This window comes from Phytophthora infestans, genomic scaffold (genome assembly GCF_000142945.1).
Source record: "Phytophthora infestans T30-4 supercont1.15 genomic scaffold, whole genome shotgun sequence".
NCBI lineage: Eukaryota > Oomycota > Peronosporomycetes > Peronosporales > Peronosporaceae > Phytophthora > Phytophthora infestans.
The window spans coordinates 2698403-2723018 of NW_003303744.1; the positions used below are offsets into that span (position 1 = coordinate 2698403).

The window sequence follows — 24616 nt, forward strand, 5'->3', positions numbered from 1 at the left end:
GTACTGATCATTGCGCAGAGGCTGCGCTTGGAGATCAGGCACATCGTGTTTTGTCACGGCTTTTCATAAATGGAGAGCTGGTAGATGTAGACATCTATATGGAGCAGCCTGAGGGCTACGATGACGGGTCAGGACGTGTGTGCAAGCTGAAGACAGGCCTATACGGCTTGAAACAAGCATCACGTACCTGGAATGATACGTTGCACAAGTACCTCACTGAAATTGGATTCACGCAGTGTGTCTTCGATTTAAGCGTGTACTGGAAGGCATGCAAGACCAGTGTGCTGTATCGGACTGTATATGTCGACGATCGCCTGTTGGCGGGCAAAGTAAATGATATTACGATGGCGGTCTCAGAGTTGGCAAGAAAATTCAAGCTGAAGGATTTGGGGCGTCTCCATCATTTTCTTGGCGTGGAAGTCAACTATTTACCTGGATCAATAATGTGACTCTCGCAGACTGCGTACATTGAACGAGTTGCTGAGAAGTTTGGATCAGTACGATCACCGCAGATGCATAATGAGTCGATACTGCCAATCGAGAAGGATGGGTGCAAGACTAACGACCCAAGACTACCGTACCGTGAAATTGTAGGATCACTTCGATACTTGGGTGTCGTGCACGAGACCAGTTCTAGCTTATGCTGTGAGATGTTTAAGGTGGTATGCTGGGTCATACACCAGGCAGAATTTTGAGCAAACAAAACGGGCACTTCGGTATGCGCTGGCTACAAAACACATGGGGTTAGTGCTCCGTTGTGATCGGAACGAGTAGGTACTGGAGGCATCTGCGGATGCTGATCATGCACGATGCCCTTGTTGGTCAGTCGCTTTTCAATTAACCGCATACACAGAAGAACCAACGTTATCGCTGGTAGATATCTCCAGCCAGCCCCTTCGCTACTAACCCGGAGAATACTAGAAGCCTGTCGAGACACTTCAGGTAAAACCACATTTCTCCTGTAGGTCGAGTAATTTCTGCATCACTAAATTCCTCCCTCCCTTTCGCTGTCAATAAGAACTCGGGAAAAGCTTGAAGTGTTGGACGAAGCTCGAGAAGACGGCAAATCATGTGGTGAGTACTATTCCAGCGTGTGGCCACATCTGAAATCACAGTAAGAGGAGCCGATACATCCTGTAGTGATATCAATTTGTCTTTTGCCTTGGACCTTTTGCTGAAGTAGTGAACAATCTTGCGAAAGCTTGATACATGCTTTCCTGTGGCGGCTACAGCTTGACTAATATCGACCAGAGTCTGAGAAGCAGCACGCACACTAAGACAGCCGTTATCGAGACCCTCATCCAAAGAATCATCGGCTTCTACTATTACCGGCTCTAGATGCAGTGCTTCAAATACAGCAGCATTACTCACCGTTTCTTCGGACGAAGCTAGCAGATCGCTCTTCATGAAGGCAATAGCTTCCAGCTCAACATATGGTTCCTCAACCCAATTCTCTTCATTCTCATCTAGCTTAGCAAAATCATCTTCCTCATCCTCCATGAGAAGATGTTTTTGCAAGAGCCCCCAATACGACCAGGTGCAATTTTTTCGCCACACACCCGAGCTGAGCCACGCCCAGTCCTTCACACGCATTAACTACATTCGATCCATTATCACGCACAAATTTGGCAACCCGAGAGAGGTCAAGGCCCTATTTGTGCACAAGCTAGCGAATTTTGCTTCCAACTCAGTCTCCACTGTGCTTGCCTCGAAAACTAACCTCCTCCAGCGTGTAAGTCCTCAATTCAAAGTCGGCCATTACAAAATGAATATAAGTGACATTTAACCCTTTTAAAGCGGGGGTTTATTCTGTATTATACAGAATAAAGGTTTATCTTGATTAAACTATTGACAGAAGAATGCAACAATTTATCTGGTGGTAGCTGTCTCGCGAATCATGTGAGGTGGACACTGCGAAAAAGTGCAAAGACATCGTTTTTACGGACAAAACCTTCACAATGTATCCACCATACGCTATTATCTGAGGTTTTGATTGGCTACTGCAGAATAAAAAAAGATCGCAATGTCTTCTGTAAGGTATTTCCCCTCCAAGACGATAAGTGAGATTGGCGGCTTCGCGCCATTTTGGATGGCCGCCGGAGCTTCATCGTTACGCGGCAGAAGTTCGCTCACCAAATGTTCGGCCGATTCTAGACGAGCAAGAGTAGAAGAAGAACTAGGCTTGAACTGGCCGAAACGTTTGGTGAGCGAGCTGTCTATTTATTTGACTACTAGCTAGCTAACTACTGTCTTCTTTCTCTTCGTCAGCGCGCTTACGCTTGCGAAAGCGTATGCACTTCTTCAGGTGTGCTGGAATCGCAGTTCCGTTTTGCCAGACCTGGTGCCAAATCTGGTTGCGCGTGAGCGTGTTGCCGCTATCCTCTCTTCGAACGCAGGTACGTAGCCGTCGTGTGATTGAGTGCACTGGGGGCAGAAGTAGTTGCTTTCAAAGATTTTCGTTTGGGGCGTCGCCATTGCTGAGCATACCTTGCAAAGGTTCTGACGACGTTTGTTCTTCCCATTTCCATCATACATGCCTTTCGTATTCTGCAGGGCGTGTGGCTGCGTTCGAACTGGGTCCGTAATCAAGTCCTCTGCGTTGGTGTTTGCACACAATGTGGCTTCTGTTGTTTCTAAAAGCTCCGTTTGCAGTCTTCGCATGTATTCTGCGTGCGTCGGTATGCGTTCTCCCTTTTTCTTCAAGATGAGTTTGTGCAGGATGAACCCATTGACAATCGCCATGTCAACAAACCCCAAGAATAACTGGCGGTAGTATTTTTTGAAAGCCACACATCGCTGTATCGAATATCGCTGCAGTCGCAGCTGGGCGTACCCCCCATACAAGTATGATAATCGGCAACCAGCTGGGGACCTGGTACGTCTGCACGAATACTCTCACCCTTCACTCGGCGTCTCACACTAGTCATCTTTGTTGCACATCCAGTCGCAATCATAGACAGAGGTTTCGAGTCCATTCAGGACACAGCAATGGGCTCAGGGACGTTTTGGCTTGGGCGACGCGATACGTCCCTCGGAGCATACGCTTGGGCAGCGTTTTCTGTGTGAACGCAAAGCTGACTGGCCATCCCCATCTGTCGTTGCGGTGCGTTCCCACGTAGTAGTAACCCCTCCGAAGTAAATCCAGTACCTGTGCACACGAACTGTAGAAGCTGTCAGCGACAACAAGTCGCTTTGCGGGTTGCCCTTCGAGGGCTTTGTTCACGTTTCGTATAACAGCCTTCTGTGCCGTTCCCTTTGTTGCCACTGGATTTTTAGCCGCGCCGAGATAAACTTCAATTCTGTAGCATACAGAAGAAGATACAGCATATTGTAAGTGACTTCACCCGTATTCTGTAGAAAGAGGAATTGGCAATCTGTATGATACTGAGAAACACCCCGATACTACTGATACTACTAGCAATTATGTATCAACGTACCGAGAACAGTAGCCAGTCTCCGCGCAACACGTCATGTAAACCTTAGTCCCGTACTTGTGATATTGAGCTTGCTCCTGTTTGGAATGGTGCCTTCGTCAAAACTTATTCGCGGCCCCAACCGGTAGCCACGCCGAAATGTTTTCTCGAGTACCTGCAGTACCGGTCTGACTTTCCATGCCTTGTCCTTAGACGCATCTGCAGCGTTGTTACTAGCGAAATGCAGGTAACGAGTGATCATGTTGAATATGTCTCTCTTCATATACCTGGAGACCGTTCCACGAGGGACTGCGCCATCTTCTCGAGTAGACCAGTGTTTTACCAGGCCATCTGTATGAGAAACAAAGGGGTTTTCGAGCAACGAGGAGATAAATCACGTGGATAATGTCGTGAGCCTGGATAGATTTTATGCGCCGTAGCTTCTCTTCAATCTCTTGGACAGAGCCGACCTTCTTTTGGGGATCATTTGCTTGTGCTTGAAGCTGCTTCTCTCGTTGCTGACGTGCGACAAGCGGGATGCAAGCCTCGCGATACAAATTCGTCTCCTTCTGAATCACAAACCAGAGCTTCTTGGGGAGAAAGTAGAAAAACATTTCTAATGAGGACTCTGCAAATTCTGCTGCAGATCTAGTTGGCCCCCAGTTTCCGTCGTACAACTCCGCGGCTTCAAGAGTCAAATCACCTGTTTTCAATATAATACAGAGTTAGAAAAGAATCAAAAGAGTTATTCTGTAGACGATCGACTTACCAGAATGTTGCTCGTCATAAATGTTCCACCCAGAAGCTCCCAAGCGCCGCATGTCTTCGTCGGCTTGCACAAATAGATCACTGTCCTCCTCACAGTCGCTGTCAGACTCGATGGGGACGTAAAAAAAACGTAAACAGGTCCGGTCGAAAATACCCTTACGTGAAGATAACGTTTTCAAGATGTCAACATGTGATTTAAACAAATCCCTTTGTTTAGATTAAAACAAAAGCTAGCGGTTGACTGACACGAGCGCGAATGTTTGATGCCGGCGCTTGAAGTATTGCGTACAAGTACTCCTTCTGACTTCGGTACACTTTTTCAGCAGCCTGTACGACATTGTGAACAGGGCTTGACGAAAGCCCACCATCCTGGGCAAATCTTATCTCCTCCGCCGCGTCGATCGCAGTTCTCCAGCTGACATAGAGCTCGAGAGCATACTGTTAAGACATCCTACTGAGCGAGAATCTCTACGTTACAGCGCTGATGAACACGACTTCAATCTGTCGCCAAGTGTTGTCCGTACGCTGCGTTGCTGAGTGTTTCACCAAGGAAGATAACACACCGTCAACACCGCCTTATCCGTCGCCCCCTCCTCTTTCCAGGATGCCTCACATAAACGAGGAAGAGTACTGGACTTTTATAACGCTCGTGACATCAAGTGCTTGGTTGCCCACTGGGAGAGCAAAGTGGGTATCATCGGATGCAAAATTGGCATATTGCCTGAAATGCATCACGTCTAAGTTTAGAGCTGGCAGTAGTACTTGGATTCGAAAGCGAAAGCACATGACCCAATATCACCCAGAAGAGATTGTCACGATAGAACGAGAGGAGTCTGCAAGAAAGGTAAATAACAATCTTGTTGGTACATGTAAGCGGATATCTGGTGCAGTGATTTTCTCCCCTACCTACTGAACAGAGCGGAATGACCCAGTAGAAGAAGTTATGTCTATACGAGCCTTTATTAATTGTATTGCCAAGCAACTGCGTCCATTAAGCGTCGCGGAAGACAAGAAACTTTGGTTTTGTGTGACTTTGATTAAAACCATCAACGGTATCCGAGATACCTTCCCGCCGCACAACTACGGAGCGTATGCAGGGTCACTATCAATATATGAGGTTACTTGTAAAAGAAAATATTGCTGAGCACGCAGAGTTTTACTCGCTCACAACGGATTTGTGGACGTTACGTACAACAGTTAGTTAACCCCTTTACAGCGCTATTCTGTATTCTACAGTAGAAGAATTATGACAGGACATAATTTCCAGCAAACTTGTAATCGTCGTTATTTCTCGCATGTTGTGTTTGTAAAGGGTAGAGATTGGTAGTTCGATCTTGAAGGATCTAAGAAGGGAAGATAACCGGGGATAATTCGAGTTGAATAGAAAAGACAGTATAAGATGACTGGAGGTTTTAAAAATTCAGTTTCTTGCTATTTTCGGCAGTTGTTGGTGACCACATATTTCAGATTTATTCGAGAATGAACGCTCCCAACGAGAAACCGTTCAAGCAGTTATGACGCGAGCTATCCAAGGCAGGATGGAAAGCGAGGAAGCCTACAGGACTGAGTGCGAACCTCACGTACGTGATGCCCAGTGTGACTGGCCGTTTGGATGCAGAGAAGCGTGGAGTTGAATACTTCGTTGGTACGTTCTGCAGACAGCTCGGTATATATACTCACAGTACTGAAAGGTATGTGCAGGTGAACAAGAACTCATGACATTTGGACGTCGTCAGGGGTTGCTGGAGCTCTCACCTTTGTCATCACTCCCAGCAAGGATCCCCATGGGAAAAAATGCGGCGTATGAGCTGGCCCGCCGTCGTGCGCCGGTTGAAGAAGTGCTGCCAGCGGAAGAACAAGCGGCACCAACTTTGGAGGTGACGCCTACTCCTCCATCTCCTCCTTCGAGTTTCCCTTCGCGTACTTCAGCTTCTCCACCGTCGACTCAAGCTCAAGCAATTCAGCCAGATACAGAACAAGAAGGTGGGAGCACCACTACTAGTATGGAGGATCCGGAATACGATGCACGCTCGGGTCATGAGCGTGCCGACGAGTCGAAGCGTGAAAGCGACGATTTCAACGGGATTGATGAGTTTGATGGAGAGAACTTCATGGATGCGCTACGTGGGGAGAAGCTGTTCGGGTCAGATGCTGTAGATGATGTGAATGTGTGCGATGAAGCTGAAGATGACAACAACAGTATCGGTTGTGTCTTCGATGATGAGCTGGATGTGCCCGTGTCGCCACGAGAGGTCTACGAAAGCGAAGTAACTACTGAAAACGTCTCTAGAGCACAGATGTACTACGTATGGATAGTAGGTAGGAAGGAGAAGACAAACGCACTGGTGTTATAAGAACAATTTAATAAGCTAATATGTGCAAACGTGAACAGGTTTTCATACGCATCATGGGCACTGAGGTTGGCCTTCTTAAATACTTGCAACCTCAACATTTGACAGGAGCACTGGTTGCAACCAAATCTCCTTCCCTATCATGTCCCGGACACGATACCCCATGCGCTGGATCACTTGCGCGCTCTCAACTCTTTGGGCCTTTTCAATGAGATCCTTGGCAAACACATTTTGGCTGCTTTTGGCTGCGGTGCGGGCTTGTCACATGTTTGTGATCTGGATTGCCGTCGCCTTGGCGAAACCTGTGCAGCGTAGCGCTCTCTGTTGAGCAAGCTGACGGAGAAGTCGCTGGCCAATGTGCTCTTCGAGCGGAGCACACGAACTTTAAATGAGCACATGGTTTTGCTGGAACACACGTAGATATTCGCTGCTCCCCCAGACAGCTTCGAGCTCAGCCCGGCCTGTTTGTCCTGTACAAACGCGAAACCCTTTATGTGTAGCGTTGCGTCTTGTCGAGTGGTGAGCCACATACTAATGGAGGGCGAAATGGAGACCGGGAGGCTACTCCACCGTCACGCACCCCGACATCACGCTGGAGGAAATTGAAAATGGAGACTTGTGATCTGATTTTTCGAATACCAGGTCCCAAAATTTAATTGCATTTAATGTAATCAGCCAGCCAGGATCTGGTAAATGTAATTACGCTTGACGATGCCTAATCAAACAGTATCAGGATTGAACAATTTACCTACATATAAGGCACGAGGTTTAAGATAGGGATGTCATGGTCACCAAGTTGCAAATCATCGGAGTAAAACCCTAGACAGAGCCCTGAGTTTGGGAATTCAAGCAAGAATAATTAGTCAAGGGTGTAAGTCGTAGACTGAACCATGCTATGGCGTGCCGGTGCAGATTGGGTTCAGCTTGTCCCGCTTCCGCAAATCAAACGAAAGCACAGTGTATGACTCGATCATCAATGCCCCTTAACCCTTTTAGAGCGGAGACCTGCCAGGGCCTTCAAAAATGTGACCATTAAGATTACCGTATTTCGCAATTTCGAATAATGATTTATGGCTATTTACTATTGTGATGTCATTCTGGTCGAGTTAGAATTCCAACTGGGACTCTTGGAAAACAAAAGACAGGGCACGACAGCAGGGACTGGCAAACGGTCTATAAATGTATATTTAGCCAAACGTATGCTTACGTAAGAGGCCCTTCCAGGGACTTTAAGGCTTAGGTCCTAAAGGTCCATACACTGTGTTACCCGATTTTGGTAATTTGCTACGTCACACTACACTGTATGAGTGTTCCGCTACACTATATGAGTGGAAGTGGGTACAGTACTTTCATTAAGTTTCATCAGACTCTCTCCTCAATTGTTTTACCAGGCAGATATATAAACAGAGAGTCATGTATTCAGCAGCCGCCAAACAATGGGTTACGTCTCCCTACAATCGAAAACTTTAGAGCGTCGAAGACAGGTTATTAGTATTTTAACTAGTAATAGTCTGATTGAAATGGTAAAAGGTTGCTATAATAGAAAAGAAACACGGTATCGATACGAGACGTTGGTGCGGAAGGCTAGAGCGAGGCAGGCATGGCCGCCATTTAAGAATTTAAAAAAAGTACAGTCGAGAATCCCTTGTGATTACGCTTTCGAGCTGCGAATCGAAGTCAGTTGGTTTCCCGTCATCATATCATGTTTCGTCACGAGACTGTCGTGGCATTTTACCCAGTTCGAGCTGCAAACATATCATGAGATAAGCAATTTGGTCTGGTCCGTGGTCGGACCCTTACTGACGGACCGTCAGTGACGGTACACATTGAGTCCGGTGATGACCAAAATACTGCTGGTACAGAAGTTGGCAATGAACACTTTCGTGCTGTGTTTTCTTATGGCTGTAGGTCACCTGGATCCGTTGGTGCAGGAGTGTAGCTAGAAATGTTTTCACCCGGCCAATTTCCTGGTTGGAGATTGGAACCTTTTTTTCTTCATATTCTAAAGTAATCGAACTCCTGCTCAAGTCCTATACTCCAGCTCTATCTCTAGAATCAACAACGGTTACATTGCGTCTTTGGGACAGGCGAACTACGCGGAGAGCCTCCGAGCACCTGTGACGCACGGTGTGAGTGCTCACGCACTGCTGTCAATTGACGCTCGATCAATATGCTAAAAGCGCCTCTTTTTTTGTCTTTTGGGTTTTAGCTACATGTAAATCGGTGTGGACGACGTCGACATCTATAGCTTCAGCACAGATTCGGCATTGATAAAGTTTTTATCGTGGATTTCAGTCTCTTCTTTCTTGAGCCTTTTGTTTAGCCTCTAAATATTCGATTCGAATCAGCTTTGCAGACCAATTGGCGTCGGACCAGTATTCCGCTCGGAGCGTTAAAAACTGAATGGTTAATAATCAATGATTATCTATTGCTGCTACGTCAACGCTATTCGCACTTAAAATGGAGAAGTATCAATGATATCTCGATCAACATTCAGCATCAAAAAGAAAATTTTACGAGCCCTCGCAGGTGTCGACGTCGAAGCTGCTAAAGCTTGCGAGGATTTATGAAAACATTTCGTGAGCTAACGAAGTCGCGTCCCTGCTCTCTTACTTCAATTGAAATATTTGCTCATACAATTGGTGATGAAACGCCACCAAAGAAGATCTTTTAAAATTTACCTCGTACACGAGCAGACGCATAGCAGTTAATGAGGCTTCAATAGAAAATGAAAATATTTGAAAAAGACGAGGCCAGCTTTAATCAACATCGTTAATTTTTAGCTTTGGGTGTCATTTTCTTGTGAGATGAGCGCCATGCGGTAGAATGAACTTACGAAATCATCGCTGTACGTTCGCAGCAGCATCAAGAGCAGCATTAATTTTGTTTTTGCCGAATAACGTTTTCACTCGCTCCACCGTGCCCTCCCCACCTCGCTGTGCTGCATACCACAAGGTGTACTCCTTTAGCGTGCCGTAAAGTGGATCACTCTTTGTCACCAGCGGTGACACCCAACGATTTTGGAAATCTTTCGGTGTCGATTTCGCGTATAATCCGTGAAACACCTGAGCTTGCATACTTTCGGCGAGCTTCTCCAAATCCGGGATATTCTTGATCGATTGGAGACGTTCAACCAAACTCGGAATCGACCAATGCCTCAAAAAGAGCTCATTCATCTGGGATACGGGAAACGAATCGACCCCCATCGCTGTCTTGTACATCTCCGTGTATCTGAGCCATTGAATAAGATACTGGTCTTGGAAACCGTTTGGGGGAAGTACCAAGTTGAACAGCTCTCTGGGGTTTTGCCGGGAATGCAGCCACGCTCCGTTCATCAAGTTGTGCATGGATGGATACGTTTCAAACAAGTGCGTCTGCAGCCGATCAACAAGACCCTTCATGCCGTCGACTCGGCGGAGGGATTGAAGCAGCTCCAATACCTCTTCATCCGGTTTTGCATTTCGTAGCAAGGCGGCAAATATGGCGTCTGAGAACGAGGTTTCTCCCATTTTGCTTCTGTACCTAAGTACATACTGAAGCCAGCTCATGAACTCTGTGCTGTCGTCAAGCATCCCGACAGTCTCGGAGAAACGGATTCGCGTGAAGAAGTCTTCGGGTTTAACCTGCATTTTTAGCGCCAACTTGTACGTCAGCTTCTCCGTAAACGCCGATCTTCTTTTGCCTTGAGCTCGTTCCTCTTTATCTTGGTCGCCAAAACGCGTTTCATTCGTCGGGGGTGTAGACCTAAATGATCTGCTCGCTGTAGGTGCTGCGGCGGCTACATGAGGCATAGCCCTTAAGTTGGGAAAAGATAGTCCATAGCAAGTATTGTTTCGAGCAGCAAAGATAAGTAGCCAAGCGTCAAAATGAGACATCGCAAACTCATCGTGGGTGGTTGCTTCTTGGGTAACAAATTGCAGAGTGAAGACTGTCCCTAGAGAATTTCTGGTCGTGACCGCAATCGGTTGAATCAAGCTGAACTTCAATCTTCAATTCCTCCCTGCATTTTGTTTGTAATGTAAATCATTGCTATCCAGAATACAATTAACATCCAAGTTTTTGTCTGAAGGCAAACTTTGATTCGGGCAGCAACGATAAGAAGTAGCCCACGCCTCGCGATAGGACAGTGTAAACTCATGGTTGGGCTGTCTGCGTAATTGTAAACGGGTTTTTTAAGCCAACATGGACTGATACGAAACTTCAACGATTCGTAATTTATTTTAAAAGTAAAATATTTCAGCCGATACATTTAAAATCCAAATCGTTTTTTTTTTTATGAAGCCGGCAACTCTGAGGCCTGCTTTGCAACCGCAGGAGATGCATCGAAGTACTAAGGAATATACGAAGTATACTTGCATTACTATGTGTCAGTCCGAGTACGATACAGTACTGCACCCCTATTTCAAAATCTGGTTTATTTGCATTCAGGGTCCCTCTTAACCACGCCATACCATGCCATGGCACAAAATGCTGTGATCCGATTGGATGAGCGCTTGCTAGGGCTAGAGTTTAAAGTAAATAAAATGACAGGAAGTGCCACGGATGGCATTCGCAAGTGTCATGGCAAGAGGCAATTGCCATGTGCCATGCTACTTTTATTTTCATTAATGTATGTTCTAAAAATAGTTTTCATGATGGCACAGTGGCAGGGCAATTCTATTCGTAACCACGCCATGCCATGGCTAATTTCTAGTGCCATGGCATGGCACACGTGGCAGTGGTTAAGAGCCACCCTCAGGATCATCACATCCGGAAGTTTATCAAAGGTCCAAGGGCGCGAAAACGGGGTGTAGTACTGTACTAATGCTGTCTGCTCTACCAGTAGCGCATTGACAGAACGTTTTATCGCAAATGAATATCATTGGTTCAGATTTAGCTTCAATATCAGGATAGATTGGACAGTGGTTGATGTTCCTCAAACTGCAGAGCTTCTTCATGCAGCGCGCGACTTTGTCTAATCACCTGTTTTTCCGCTTTACAGGCTATATCGTTTTTATCGACTTCTTCAGACCGGCATTTTCAACTTATATTTTGACATATTAAACTACTTCGAAGTAGATATTTGCACTTTTTCAGATAAAAAGGGGTAAAGCCTCCATAACCCTGTATTTATAGATGGTGCTCGAGGTTAAAGATAGGGATGTCATGGTCACCAAGTCGCAAATCATCGGAGTAAAACCCTAGACAGAGCCCTGAGTTGGGGAGTTCAAGCAAGAATAATTAGTCAAGGGTGTAAGTCGTAGACTGAACCATGCTATGGCGGTGCCAGCCCAGATTGGGTTCAGCTTGTCTCGCTTCCGCAAATCGAACGAAAGCACAGTGTATGGCTCGATTATCAATGTTCCTTAGCACCTCTTGTACAATGCGTATATACTGTGATACCCGATTATGGTAATTTGCTACGTCACACAATATGAGTAGAAGTGGGTATCGTACTTTCATTCAGACAGTAAAGTTTGCTTTAAAAGATAGTCTTGTATTCAGTTTATGGGCTACGCTCGAATGTTTTAGAGCGTCGAAGACAGGTTATTAGTATTTCAACAAGTAATAGCCTGTTTGAAAAGGTAAAAGGTTTCTATAATAGAAGAGAAACACGGTGCCAATACGAAAAGTTGGTGCGGAAGGCCTGAGCGAGGCAGGCGTGGCCACCATTTAAGGATTTTAAAAACAATTCAGTCGAGAATCCCTTGTGCGATTACGCTTTCGAGCTTCGATTCGAAGTCAGTCGGTTTTCCGTCATCATATCATGTCTCGTCACGAGACTGTCGTGGCATTTTACCCTATTCGAGCTGCGCACAAATCATGAGATAAGAAATTTGGTCTGGTCGGTAGTCGCACCTTTACTGACGACTACAAAGTAGTACTGTAAGCAACTCTGTGCAGTATGCTGGTCTCCCAAGCGTCGCAAAAATACAGGTCTTTAAACTGAGTCTGCCCTACACTTTCATTACGGACCGGATTCCGTAAATGCTACCAGATTCAGTTTTCAATTTTCCCGCGTGAGTCCGCGTTATCATGTATTGGTTCCATGCTCTCCTGGTGACTGTGTTTGCATTCCTCGCCAGCACTGATTCTCTGTCAGCAGCAGCACATTCCGGACAAAGGAAAACAGGCTTGACGAAATCGTCAACCACGGCGATCGTTTCAAACGCAAAGAGATCACTGAGATTCAACGATAAGGAAAATGGTGTGGTTGGCGGTGAAGATATTATCGAGGGGAGAGGCGGTGGCAAGCTGTCCGACTACTTTGGGAGGTTTGGTGGCATGAAAAGTAAAATGTTACAGTGGGCTCGGGCAGGCAAGTCCGACGATTTCGTGATTGAGAATTTAGACCTTAAAGTCTATCGGGACATACGCTCAAGAGTAACAAGAACTACAAGCATAATAAGCAGTTTCAAGAGGCTCTCTTGGATATCTCGCTCAAGAAAATGACCTCAACTTCTGAAATTTGGAGGCGAATGGGATTCGAAAAACTCAAGACAATCGACGACGTATATGCCGCACACGCGACGGATGCATTCCAATTGTACATGCGATACGCTAGACATTTTGACGACGCTGCGCTTAAGAATAACGTCAAACACAAAACGCCCATACCAGTGATCAGCGACGACGTAACTTATGCAGAGGCGACGGCAAGAATATCAAGATGGAGGTTGGACGACAGACCTGCCGATTACGTCAAAGCGGCCTTAAGACTGGACAACCTGTCGCCCGCAGCGCTCCTAGAGCGCCAATACTTCGACTTATACGTCATTTTTTTGAAAAGCAAGACTAATCGCATGTTCAGTGCGGGAGAGTCCAAGGAAAAAGTTGAATCATTCGTCAAGACGGCACTAAATCTCAACAGTATGTCGCCAGAAGACATCCCAACAACTATCGGCAAGTACTACAGTTACCTTTTGGTACCAAAGGCCCGAACTCTTGATTGAGTGAAGATTGGATGAAAAAAGTGGCACACTGCTCGTGCGTTTGCATTCTTGAACACTGCGCAATGGTAAGATCAGCGCAGGGTTTCGCGAAAAACAAGTTACTCGGCACTTAGCTCATTTAAAACAGACGAAATCATTTTTCGTGCTGAAACAAATGCACCTTAAGAAAAATTGCGGCGCTCCGCCTCGTTTAATAACCGGAATAAACACGAGGGCGATTTGCGCAAAGCTTTTTGTCAGGAACTTGCTTGATTTGAGGGGATTTAGTCTTCTCTTTGGTAACAGACGCAAAATTTAGTGTTTAGACTGCGTGCGTACTTGTTCCGCCTCTTGAGTTTAGATGCAAGTGTGGGAGGATCAGTTTAGAAACAAAGTTGACAAATACCTGGGATCGGTGAAAATAAAATTGAAACCAAATACTACGGTATTGGTCCATTGATTATTGAACCTGGTCGGAAAATTAAATAAAATATTGTATTGGATTTAGAAAAATCCGTTATTCCGTATATATAAAAACAATATTAAGTACTGCAATTATTGTCAGGAATTGGTAGGGTCAGAGCGGTGCAGTGGTTTGGGATGACCCTACCAATCCACTGCACAGGGTTCAAGTCCCACACCTGTAAGAGAAGCTGGTGGCTACCACCGGGACTTTTGTCCGGGCTTAGGGTACTCTAGCAAACAAAAAATGCGCCGGCGACGGCAGGCAGTCCACCAGCGGATATGAATTTTGTATCTGAAAGTTTTATACCTGCTATATTTAATGATAAGACATATTATCACTAATAAGAGGTTATCCTTCTTGAGTGACTTTCATCTACTCTGCGTCTTCATCGGCCGACTCATGGAACCCCAACAAAGAAGTGAAGTCTCAGAGCTCACGGTTAGCGCGTAAGAACACCAACATCTCGAAGTTAGCTGGCAACAGACTGGAGCGTAGAGGGTTGAGCACCAACTTGCACTGCGAGAAGAGGCGCTCACAGCGATTGCTGGTTGAAGGAACCTTTTGTAGCACGTCAATGTACTTGGTTCCAGCGGCTCGGCGAGGTCTCTTCGCTTGACGAAGCGTTTCCGTCGCGAAATCTGTTTTCTTCTTCGTGTTCGGTGCTGCTGGTTCGCGATCAGCAGGGCCAGCAAAACGAGCCACAGCTTCTTCTTCATCGGCGCTTAACGGTCGATCCGACAGCAGCTTGACAACCGCATTCTCAAAGGCCGGCGAGTGGACGATTCGAGCCGATGCACTAAGGTGGTGTGCCGTCCCTGGGTACTTGGAAATGACAGCGGCGAAAAGGAGTCGCACATCGGCAAGGTTACCTTCTTCAGCCTGTAGCTTGACACAGACGCTGTCTAGCGCCTCAAGCTTAGTGACAAGCTGGACAATCTGCCGATGGGTGCTTGGTCGGGGTAGGAGGTCCTCCACAGCTGTCACCATTTTGATAGCGTCCCGGATCTCCACATAGCGAACCAGCATCTGGTAAGTGGATGACCAGCGCGTAGCGTTTGCCTTCAGCGGCTTGTACTTCGTAAACCGAGCCAGGTCCGCTGCATTGTTGGCGTGCCGCAGCTGAATACACAGCTTTGGACTTGGTCGATCAGCGGCTTGTAGTCTTCAAGGTACCGGCCGACAGCGAGGTTGAAGCGATGACTTGCGCATCCTACGAGCGGTACTCCCATGCGCGTAGCGACGGCTTGGTTTGTAGGGCAGTTGTCAGCAACCATGAACAGGACCATACTGCGATCCTTCTTGTAGACATCCAGCACCGCATCAATCATGTCGATGTGAGCATCAGCGGTCTGGCCGTGCTCGGCAGAAGACAGCCCGAGCAAAACTTCGTGTAGCGCCCCGTCCTTCGTGAAGACACCGTAGATAGCGATGAAATGGTAGGTCCCTGAAGTCCAGCCGTCAAACATGAGGTCAAACTGGTTGCCAATGTCTGCCGCAATACGCGTTCCCACCTTGCCCGCCACGTGACGCATGTACTTGACCAACGTCTTCGAAGACACTGGCTTGATTGCAGCCAGCGCACGCGTCATGGCGTCGTCCACCACACTCAGGGGCATGTTCCGGACGAGAACCCACTCCATCCACTTGAAGATCTCCATAGTGCGCGGGTCAATGAAGCCGTGTGCTTCGAGGGACTGGCCGAACGATCGGTGGCTCTCGTCGTAAGTCTTCTTGTAGCCGGGGTGGCTCGTTGCGAGGTGGTTGATGAGATTTGTGTAGCCAGTCCCCGGCGTCTGCTTGCGAGCCTTGCCGCACTGCTTGCAGGAAAACTGCCCGTTGCCGCAGTCCGTGAAGAAAAAGCTGGAGATGGCGCGAGAAGTTGACATGGCACTGGCGAAATGAGAAATGAGAGGCACGAAAGCTCAGCCTGATGCCTCCGGCAAACTCACACAAACCATTCGTTTTGATTGCATGCTTGACAACCACTACTTTACTCTCTGTTGCTTTTTACGTTGGGTAAAAATTTAATATAATTATTACGGGCACAATTGCATATTTTACGGAAAGATCAATTTGCCAATAATCCATTATTCCGTCAATACAATTGCACAGATATTATATTATAATAATTTTTTCCGAGCCCTGCTGGTCGTATTGCACTGATTATTATTGGCTGTCGTAGTTCTTTAAAGCAAAGTCAACAGCAGAAGCAATACATTATTGTGGTATTTTCCACTTTATTTATTTATATTGCAGTGTACGCTTGCCCCTTTTTCACAGTCAGTGTACGTTCACAAGGATAAAACGAAGTTGACGTATTTTGTCGCTACAAGTACAAGTACAGCACGCTCTCCTACTGGCAGTGTTTGTGAGAGCTGAAATGGTCAGGAGAGTGAGGGCTGGATGCAGCGTTCGTGGGAGCTGGTGTGGGCGCTAAGTACGGTACGCCGTATCCATTATTCGCTGCAGCGGTACCAGTCTGCTGTGCTCTCGCCTGTGCGTCAGCGTAGTATTTCGTGTCCATATACTGTTCCGTCGCGGTGGAAGTGGGCACGTAGCTGTTCTTCATGTCTTCAATAGCATCGTCGTCCACAAACTCAACGGCTTGTGGCTTGAACTCGTCGGTCTTGCAAGCCACGACCACGTCGCCGGATTCGATCTCCTCAACTTTCTTGCCACAAATTGGACGAGTTGAAGCCAAGTGAAAGTTTTCGACGAAGTCGTCAGAGAGCTCTTCGATGCGGTAAACCTGGTTAAACACTTCGCACTCAGCGTAGTGCATTTGCTGTACCACCAGATCCATGTTGCCATCGAAGCGATCGTACAGTCCATCGTACATTTTCTGTACCCACTCCCAGTACTCACCGGTCGAGTCATTCACGAGATGAATCCCGCTATGCGAACACCCGTTTGTTTCCTTGAAGTATCCGTAGCCGACGTCGTCGGGGGAGTCATCAGAACCTCCATCGAGACTACCAGCGACCGAGCCACGGAGCGAGCCACTTCCACTCGTACTTAAATCCGCAGGAGAAGAGTATGGTGCTGTAGTCTCTGTCGGTGCTGAGGGATTTTCGTTAAACGCAGGACAGATCTTACTGTTGCTTAGCAACTGCTGCGTCATGATGTCCGGTAGTTCGTACGAGTACGAGTAGTCCCCGAGTTGTGTCACGTCTCCGTAGTGCCACATCTCGCTACCCACATGCGAAAAGTATTTACCAAGGGTCGGGTGATCCGTAACATCCATGGTCTGGCCATCTACAACCACGTTCTGTACGATTGTCGCGTTGGGCCCGACACCGGACACACCGTCGCATGAGTCGGTGGCCTTTGTAAACGCCTTGGAAGCAGATAGCAGCTCCTCTTTCGTGACATCCGTCCCGAAGTTGCAGAGGTGATAGACGTGCAGATACATGTCGATGGCGGCGTGCCATGAATAGAAAAAAATATCACGCGGCGAAGCGAATGTAGCCATGGTGCCTCCAACGGCGTTGTGTACTTCGTTGTGCACTCCGAACTGGATGCCTTCGAGGAACGTTGCATAGTCATTAGAGCGACGTATAATGCTTAAGAAGGAAGCGAAGCCAGCACCGGACGGCACCGGCTTTGTAGTCATATCCGTGCGGACCGTGTAGCCGCAGACGTCGTTGTCGTCGCACTCGTCACTCAAGGGATAGCCCGTGACTGGGAAACCAACTGCTGTTTGACCGTTCTGGGTCAAGTAGACTTCCTTGTTCCCAGCTCTGTTGCCTCCGATCTCTTGTAAGATGTCCGAGCACTCGTACAGGTTAGCGCACTCGCCTGCTGCCTGACGGACGTACGCAGTCTGCACGTCGTAGTACGGCAGAGTCACGCATGCGAACTTGGGGTTTTGGTCACGGAGATAGCTCTCCAGAGCGATAAGAAGACGACGGTGCCACGAGAAGAAGCCACAGGAACGGTGAGCTTGTGATTCTCCGTTCGGCTCAACGTGGATGGCCGCAAATTCTTTGATTGCCCCGTTCTTGATGGCAGTATCTATTGCCTCCAGGTAAAGGCTCTTCTCACTGCTATTCAAACTTGACCAAGCCTTACGCGTGCGTTGGTCCTGTCCGCATGCTTCATTGCCACCAGCTTGAGCCACTGCGTCGGTAGTAGGTAGCGAGGTGCTGATGAGTGCTGCAGCCAAAAGCAGCGTGACGCATCGGAGGATCGTACTGATGTTCATTGTTGAAGTCGATCTTCGAGGCTGAGGGCTGTCACCTACAGCGAGAGTTGGAAAATAACCACAGCACTCGACGTGGTGTCGAGCTTACCGAGATGAACCATGCTAGCGAACTGATCCGTCAAGTTCTACATCCTCGAACAGCATGGTACTGATGGAGCTGGACGTACTTTAAAAGTTGCTCACCGCGAGCCAAGAGGCAGTCACAGATTCACGAGAAATGGCTCATTTCAAATGAGCGGGTATGACCAAATGCCAATTGTTTCGCCAGTGATAACTCTATGTCCAGAAGCGAGTGCGAGAAATGAGTTCAGAAACCATGTTTTATTTAGGGGGAATCAGAAATTGGTCACGCTTTTGTACCGAGTTCATGTTTCTTGAGGAACGTCTCTCTGATGCACCACCTCATTTCTATGCGTGGACTGTTTCAAAGTGTGTGGACGAGAATGTTCACAACTCGAAGTTATCAAAAAAAAATAACGCCGAGGCTCCTTGCCCCCAAATTCTCGCAGTGTTTGTGACGTTCCTTTCAGAGAGAAAAGGTAAAACTGTCCCCGAGGAACTGGTTAATAAAATCTAGTTTATTTGTCGGTTATGTGCTCAGATCGCTTCTCTAATCTCGACAAACATGGCTACATTGTGATCGATAAAGTTACATAACTTTCTCTTTTTTACTTTTTACTACTATAAAGAACGGCGTTTTGGACATTGATTCAATCCACCAGTTAGTCATCGGTGGCAGATTCATGAGACTACCAGAAATGTGAGCGTACGATTCTGTTGTACTAGTAAGTAACAGTTGTTATGGTAAAGAAAAATAGAAGACGGTCAAGACTCTTATTGTTTGTAGTTCAAGTATATAACAAAGCTATACACAACGTGGGGGATGCCTTTTTAGCATCTCGCCACCAGAGTCGCCATCGTTTCAAAAGGTTTGTGGTCGTCTGCTTACAGCTTGATGGACCGAGTGACTGGCGTCGACGGCTGACTGTAGTAGCCGCTGGGGGACAAGTCGTCGTCAGTGCGGCGCTGACGGATCCTGTAGGCCGTGAAGCCCGCGAGGGCAACGACCGCACAGACAGCGATGACGATGCCGGCAACGGCAGCGGCACCGACACCTCCCGTCGCGGCAGTCGAGGCAGCGTCCGAGGTCGTCGCAGCAAAAGACGTCTTGGTCGAGGAGGCACTTTGCGCCTCCTGCTGGGTCTGCTGTTGCCACGTGTAGTCGTCGTCGTGGTTAGAAGATGTGGTCGTCTCCGTCTTAGTTCCCGTCTTGATTCCGGTCTTCGTCGGAACCTCCGGGGTCTTGGACGGGGTTTCAGTCGCCGGCACCTCAGTGGTAGGGTACGGCGTGGGAGCGTCGGTTGATGGCACTCCGGTCGTTGGGTACGGCGTGGGGGCGTCTGTCGTAGGCACCGCAGGCACCTCAGTCGTTGGGCACGGCGTGGGCGCGTCCGTCGTAGGCACCTCAGTCGTCGGGCTCGGCGTTGAGCCATCGGTCGAAGGAACGCCAGTCGATGGGTATGGCGTAGGAGCGTCGGTCGAGGTCTCGGTCGTAGGTTTCGGCGTTGGCGACTCAGTAGACGGCACCTCCGTAGTGGGAGCCTCCGTGGACGGCCCGGCAGTTGTCGGGGCCGGCGTCGAGCCTTCCTTGGTCGGAGCAGGCGTGGGCTTGCCGGTCTCCGTCTCCGGCTTGGTCGGAGCAGGCGTCGGCTTATCGGTCGTCGTCTCCGGCTTGGTCGGAGCAGGCGTGGGCTTGTCCATCTCTGTCTCCTGCTTGGTCGGTGCAGGCGTAGGAGCCTTGTTCTCCGTCTCTGTCTTGGTGGGCGCAGGCGTAGGGGCCCCAGTCTCCGCCGTGGTCGGAGCGGGTGTCGACTCGTCGGTCGTCTTGGTCGGAGCAGGGGTCGACTCGTCCGTCGCAGTCGTTGTCGGAGCCGGCGTGGCCTTCTCGAAGACACATCCCCAAGCACCCGTTTTGATCTTCAAGCACACGGCGTCCTGAGGAGCCACGCAAGTGCTAGAGTTCGTGTAGCTGGACAGTGTGTCGTGGCAGTCCTGCACGGCTTCGTCACCCTTCTTCGGGCACAGCGAGCCAGCCGGCAAGTCACCCGCGCCACTGCAGATCGGTCCCTCAATACAGTACGTCGCGTCTCCTTCAACCGACACGTCGGTGCATGTCTTGGACTGCTCGGTCGTCGCAGCAGGCGTAGCACTCGGCGTCGTAGCAGCGGGGGTAGCGCTAGGCTTGGAGGCAGCCGGAGTGGCGCCGGCCGTCGTAGCGGCAGGCGTGGCGCTGGGCTTAGAGGCAGCGGGCGTAGCACCCGGTGTAGTCGCCGCAGGGGTAGCGCCAGGCGTCGTCGCAGCTGGGGTGGCGCCAGGAGTCTCGGTGCCAGTCGATCCCGACGCAGACGACTCCGTTGTAGTATGAGTCGTCGAGTGCGATCCGGTCGAAGAGGAGGTGCCCGACGTAGTCGTCGACTCGCCGGATCCAGTCGTGACTGTCGTCGTCGTGGCTCCAGATCCAGTCGTAGTGGTCTCAATCGAGCCGCCAGATCCAGTGGTGGTCGTCTGGATGGAGCCGCCCGAGCCAGTCGTAGTGGTCGTCGTCGTTTCGCCGTTCGAGCCGGTAGTCGTGGTAATAGTCTCGCCGTTCGAGCCCGTAGAGGTTGTCGTCTGACCCGTAATAGTCGTCGTGCTTCCGCCCGTGGTCGTCGAGGTCGTAGTGCCCGAATTAGTCGACGTCGACGTACCCGAGTTCGTCGTAGAAGTGGTCGATCCGCCCGATGTGGTCGTCGATCCAGTAGTGGTGGTAGATCCAGTAGTTGTCGTTGAACCGGTTCCGCCCGTGGTCGTCGAAGTCGTAGTGCCCGAGTTAGTCGACGTCGACGTACCTGAGTTAGTCGTAGAAGTGCTTGATCCTCCGGACGTGGTCGTCGATCCGGTAGTTCCGCCAGCTGTAGTTGTCGTTAATCCGCCGGTCGTTGTGGTCGTACCTCCCGAGCCAGTAGTGACCGTCGTTGTGGTCGCACCCGAACCAGTCGTGGTCGTGGTAATCGTCTCGCCGTTCGAGCCGGTTGTCGTCACCGTGGATCCCTCTTCCGAGGCCGACGTCTGTGAACCCGTCTCCGTCGAGCTCGATCCTGAAACTTCAAGGTCAGTCGATCCAGACGCGGCCTCCGACAAAGTCTCCGACACATTAGCAGCCGTCGTCGTCGTCGTCGTCGTGCTGCTCGTAGTGGTGACAGCCGAAGAGTTCCTGGAGCTCTGCACCGTGCTGCTCGACGTGTTGGACGTCAGGTATCCAGTGTCCACAACCGTCGTGGACGTCGCGTCGTCACCCGAGCCACTGGTCGAGGTGACCGTGATATTACCCAGAGACTCTTGCGTCGACTCGAGACTCGACTGCACTCTATGTAGATACGACTTGCGGATGTACGTCACCTTCCGGGTAGTCACGCGCTTGTACGTCGTGCGGATGGAACGGATCACCGTCGAGCTGGCGAACTGCAGACTCGACGCCGAGTAGGACGTGGAGCGCACGGCCATCTGCAGCAGACCCGAGCGCACGAGATCCAGACGCTGGCCACACTCCACACGGTTCGTGATGAGGTTCTTGTCCGTCACGAACGCCGATGTGAAGTTGGAGATACCGTACACGCTTTCGAACGTGTAGCACTCGAGCAGCTTCATGTGCGTCGCCACCAGGTCCAAGTTGCCTTCAAAGCGGGTGTACAGACCGTTGTACGCCGTCTGCAGCCACGCCCAGTAGCTGCCCGACGTGGCCACGGACGCCGTGATGTTGCGTGCCACTGACCTCGATCCCACCGTCACGTTCATCACCACATTCGACATGTTCGAGTACGTGGCGTCCACACGCGACGACGTGCTGGCCGTGGTCGACGACGAGCTGGAGCTCGAGTAGTTGGCGCTCACGATACCGTTGTGCTTGGTCGTGATCTCGCCGTTCGTGTAGTACGGCGTGTAGCCCGTGTACCCGTTCGTGACAATCGTACCCTCGCCGTACGCCACGTTGTCCGTGCTGAAGTTGCCCAGATACGTGTATCCATAGCGGCTCGTCAGCTGGCCGCTGGTCGCCGTGGACAGGGCCGAGGACGACGACGTGCTGTTGGACTTGGTGGTCACTTTGGTCACCTTGGTGGTCGTCACCTTCTTGCCGTTCACGATCCGGGTAGTCTTGGTAGTGGTAGTCTTGGTAGTCGTCTTGGTCGTCGTCGTGCTCTTGATCGCAGCGGGGTTCAACGGCGTGTACGAAGCCGCGAACGCGCGGTTGAAGCCCGTGCACACGTCGTTGTTGCTCAAGATCTGCTGACGCAGCACCTCCGGCAACTGGTACGTGTACGAGTAGTCTCCCAGCTGCTGGATGTCGACGTAGTTCCAGTTGTCGCTGCCCACGAAGCCAAAGTACTGGCCAAGTGTAGGGTGCTGCGAGGCGTCCACGACGTCTCCGTCGACAGTAATCCTCATGATGAGAGCGGACTCGGCGTCCACGCCGTCCACGCCGCCGCACGTCTGTGTGGCGTTGCTGAACAGCTCAAGAGACTCGAGGATCTGCTCGTACGTGACCGGCACGCCGACACGGCACAGGTGGTACACGTGTAGGTACATGTCGAGAGCCGAGTACCACGAGTAGTACAGCACGTCGCGCGACGCGACGGCCGTGGAGAAGGCGCCGCCGACGGCGTCCAACACCTCGTTGTGTACGCCGTACTGGATGTTCTCCAGGAACGTGGCGTAGTCGCTGGACGAGGCCACAACACTCTGGAAGAAGCCGAAGCTAGCGGCACTAGGCACGGGCTTACTGGACAGGTCGTCGCGTACGATGTAGCCGCAGTTGTCGTCGTCGTCGCACGAGTCAGCGTAGGGCGCCCCACTCACGGCGTACCCCGTGGCGTTCACGCCGTCGAAAACCAGCGTCGTCTCGTCCGTAGAGTTGGGCGCACCGCCGATCGCCTCGAAGATCCCGCTGCACTCGAACATGTTGGAGCATTCACCGTTCACCGCCTGGATGTAGGCCGTGTGCACGTCATAGTAGGGCAACGTGAGACACGCGAACCGTTCGTCCAGGTCGCGCAGGTAGGACTCGTAGGCTAACAATAGGCGACGGCGCCAGCTGAAGAAGGCGCAAGAGTATTCGCCTTGAGCCTGGCCCAGTGAGTCAGCAGCAATAGTCGAGAACTCGGCCACGCCGCCGTTAGCGATGGCCAACTCGGTGGCCTCCAGGTAGAGCGCCTGTTCGTCGGACGTCAAGGCGCCCCAGGGTTTACGGACGCGGGCCGAGCCGCAGAACTCGTTGCCACCCGGTAGGCCCGTCACATTGCCCGCCGCACTTAAGATCGTCGGGTAGTACACGTCAGTAGTAGTGGTAGTCTGCGCGGCCGAGGGCACGGCCTGCAGCAGCAGCGCTCCAAGCGCTGCCGCAAGTCTCATAGCGAGAGAAAATCGAGGATGGAAACGAGAGAAACACCACTCCTCGACGCAGATTGTCCTCTGGAGTGAGAGGCCAGTTAGAGAATGAGACCAAGGCGTGCGGCCGTCATTTTTTGGTGGCAAATCAGTTGGTGTCCGGCTAGCGATCGACACGCGCAGCTTGAATTTTGTAGGGAGTTCGTAAAAGCCAATTGTTGCAAAAATTGACAGTGGGAAGCTCAGACACCAGAAGCGTCTCGTCTGACAGAAGAAGGGTCGCAGAAGAGTCCTCCGTGACGGTCAAAAACTCGGTGTTTCGACTCCGTCGATTGCCTTGACAAGCTTTTTTTAAGTTAGGCGCGTTGCCGCTGCCACCGCAGCAAAGGCTTTCGATGAGGGTGTTCCGCTACGTATCCGTGGCTGAATGTGAGGCCGATGTCTACAGTATCTGGCTAGCACGTTGAAGCGAGGCCATCTGCTGGACTGTGGATGGATGTTTGGCTCTGGCCACTGCAAACGAGCCGACACGGCTGTCCCAGCCCGCGCACGCCCGAGCGCCTATATTGCACGACGATCGGGCGAGCGCCGATTTTCGATGCTCCATGTCATTGGATCATGGACTCCTTGACATTGTCAAGGAGCCATGATCCTGAAGAGCTGCGGACACCGAGAATCGAGCCTACCTCGGACGGGTTCCTGCGTGGACGGGTTCCTGCGTGGGTACGAACTCTGGAGCTGCGCGAGAATCAGACTCTGATTCACGGGTTCCTGCGTGGGTACGAACTCTGGAGCTACGCGAGAATCAGACTCTGATTATCAGAGTCCCTTGACAGTGAAGCCACACCTGCTGCACTTACCGTTTTCTGATTATCAGAGTCCCTTGACAGTGAAGCCACACCTGCTGCACTTACCGTACTGTTCTGCTCTATTTTGAATCACATTTGAACTGGTGATGGTTCTGTATTTTTCTTGCTTACAAAATCCAAGATGTTGCCACACAAGAGACAGGCACGTGGCTTCATTTCAGTAAACATCTTTTTTGCGATTCAATTAAGCCTCTTTTAATTGATACTGGTAGG

At 50.1% G+C, this 24616-nt stretch overlaps 4 protein-coding genes across 4 annotated transcripts; 1 reads left to right on the forward strand and 3 right to left on the reverse strand.

Moving 5' to 3' along the window:
* Window positions 1–9372: 9372 nt before the first annotated feature.
* On the reverse strand, window positions 9373–10407 carry PITG_09757 (RXLR effector family, putative; the record flags this gene model as incomplete). Its single annotated transcript, XM_002903305.1, has 1 exon — window positions 9373–10407. The coding sequence occupies one exon, from the start codon at window positions 10405–10407 to the stop codon at window positions 9373–9375; it is 1035 nt and encodes a 344-aa protein (XP_002903351.1).
* A 2140-nt stretch (window positions 10408–12547) lies between these two features.
* PITG_09758 (secreted RxLR effector peptide protein, putative) lies at window positions 12548–12964 on the forward strand (the record flags this gene model as incomplete). The annotated part of the gene is made up of 1 exon (XM_002903306.2): window positions 12548–12964. One exon carries the CDS (start codon window positions 12548–12550, stop codon window positions 12962–12964), a length of 417 nt encoding a protein of 138 aa, XP_002903352.1.
* A 4110-nt stretch (window positions 12965–17074) lies between these two features.
* Window positions 17075–18113, reverse strand: PITG_09759 (uncharacterized protein; the record flags this gene model as incomplete). The annotated part of the gene is made up of 2 exons (XM_002903307.1): window positions 17075–17164; window positions 17205–18113. The coding sequence occupies 2 exons, from the start codon at window positions 18111–18113 to the stop codon at window positions 17075–17077; spliced, it is 999 nt and encodes a 332-aa protein (XP_002903353.1).
* A 668-nt stretch (window positions 18114–18781) lies between these two features.
* Window positions 18782–23558, reverse strand: PITG_09760 (mucin-like protein; the record flags this gene model as incomplete). Its single annotated transcript, XM_002903308.1, has 3 exons — window positions 18782–18794; window positions 19063–21064; window positions 21104–23558. The coding sequence occupies 3 exons, from the start codon at window positions 23556–23558 to the stop codon at window positions 18782–18784; spliced, it is 4470 nt and encodes a 1489-aa protein (XP_002903354.1).
* Between the last annotated feature and the right edge of the window lie 1058 nt (window positions 23559–24616).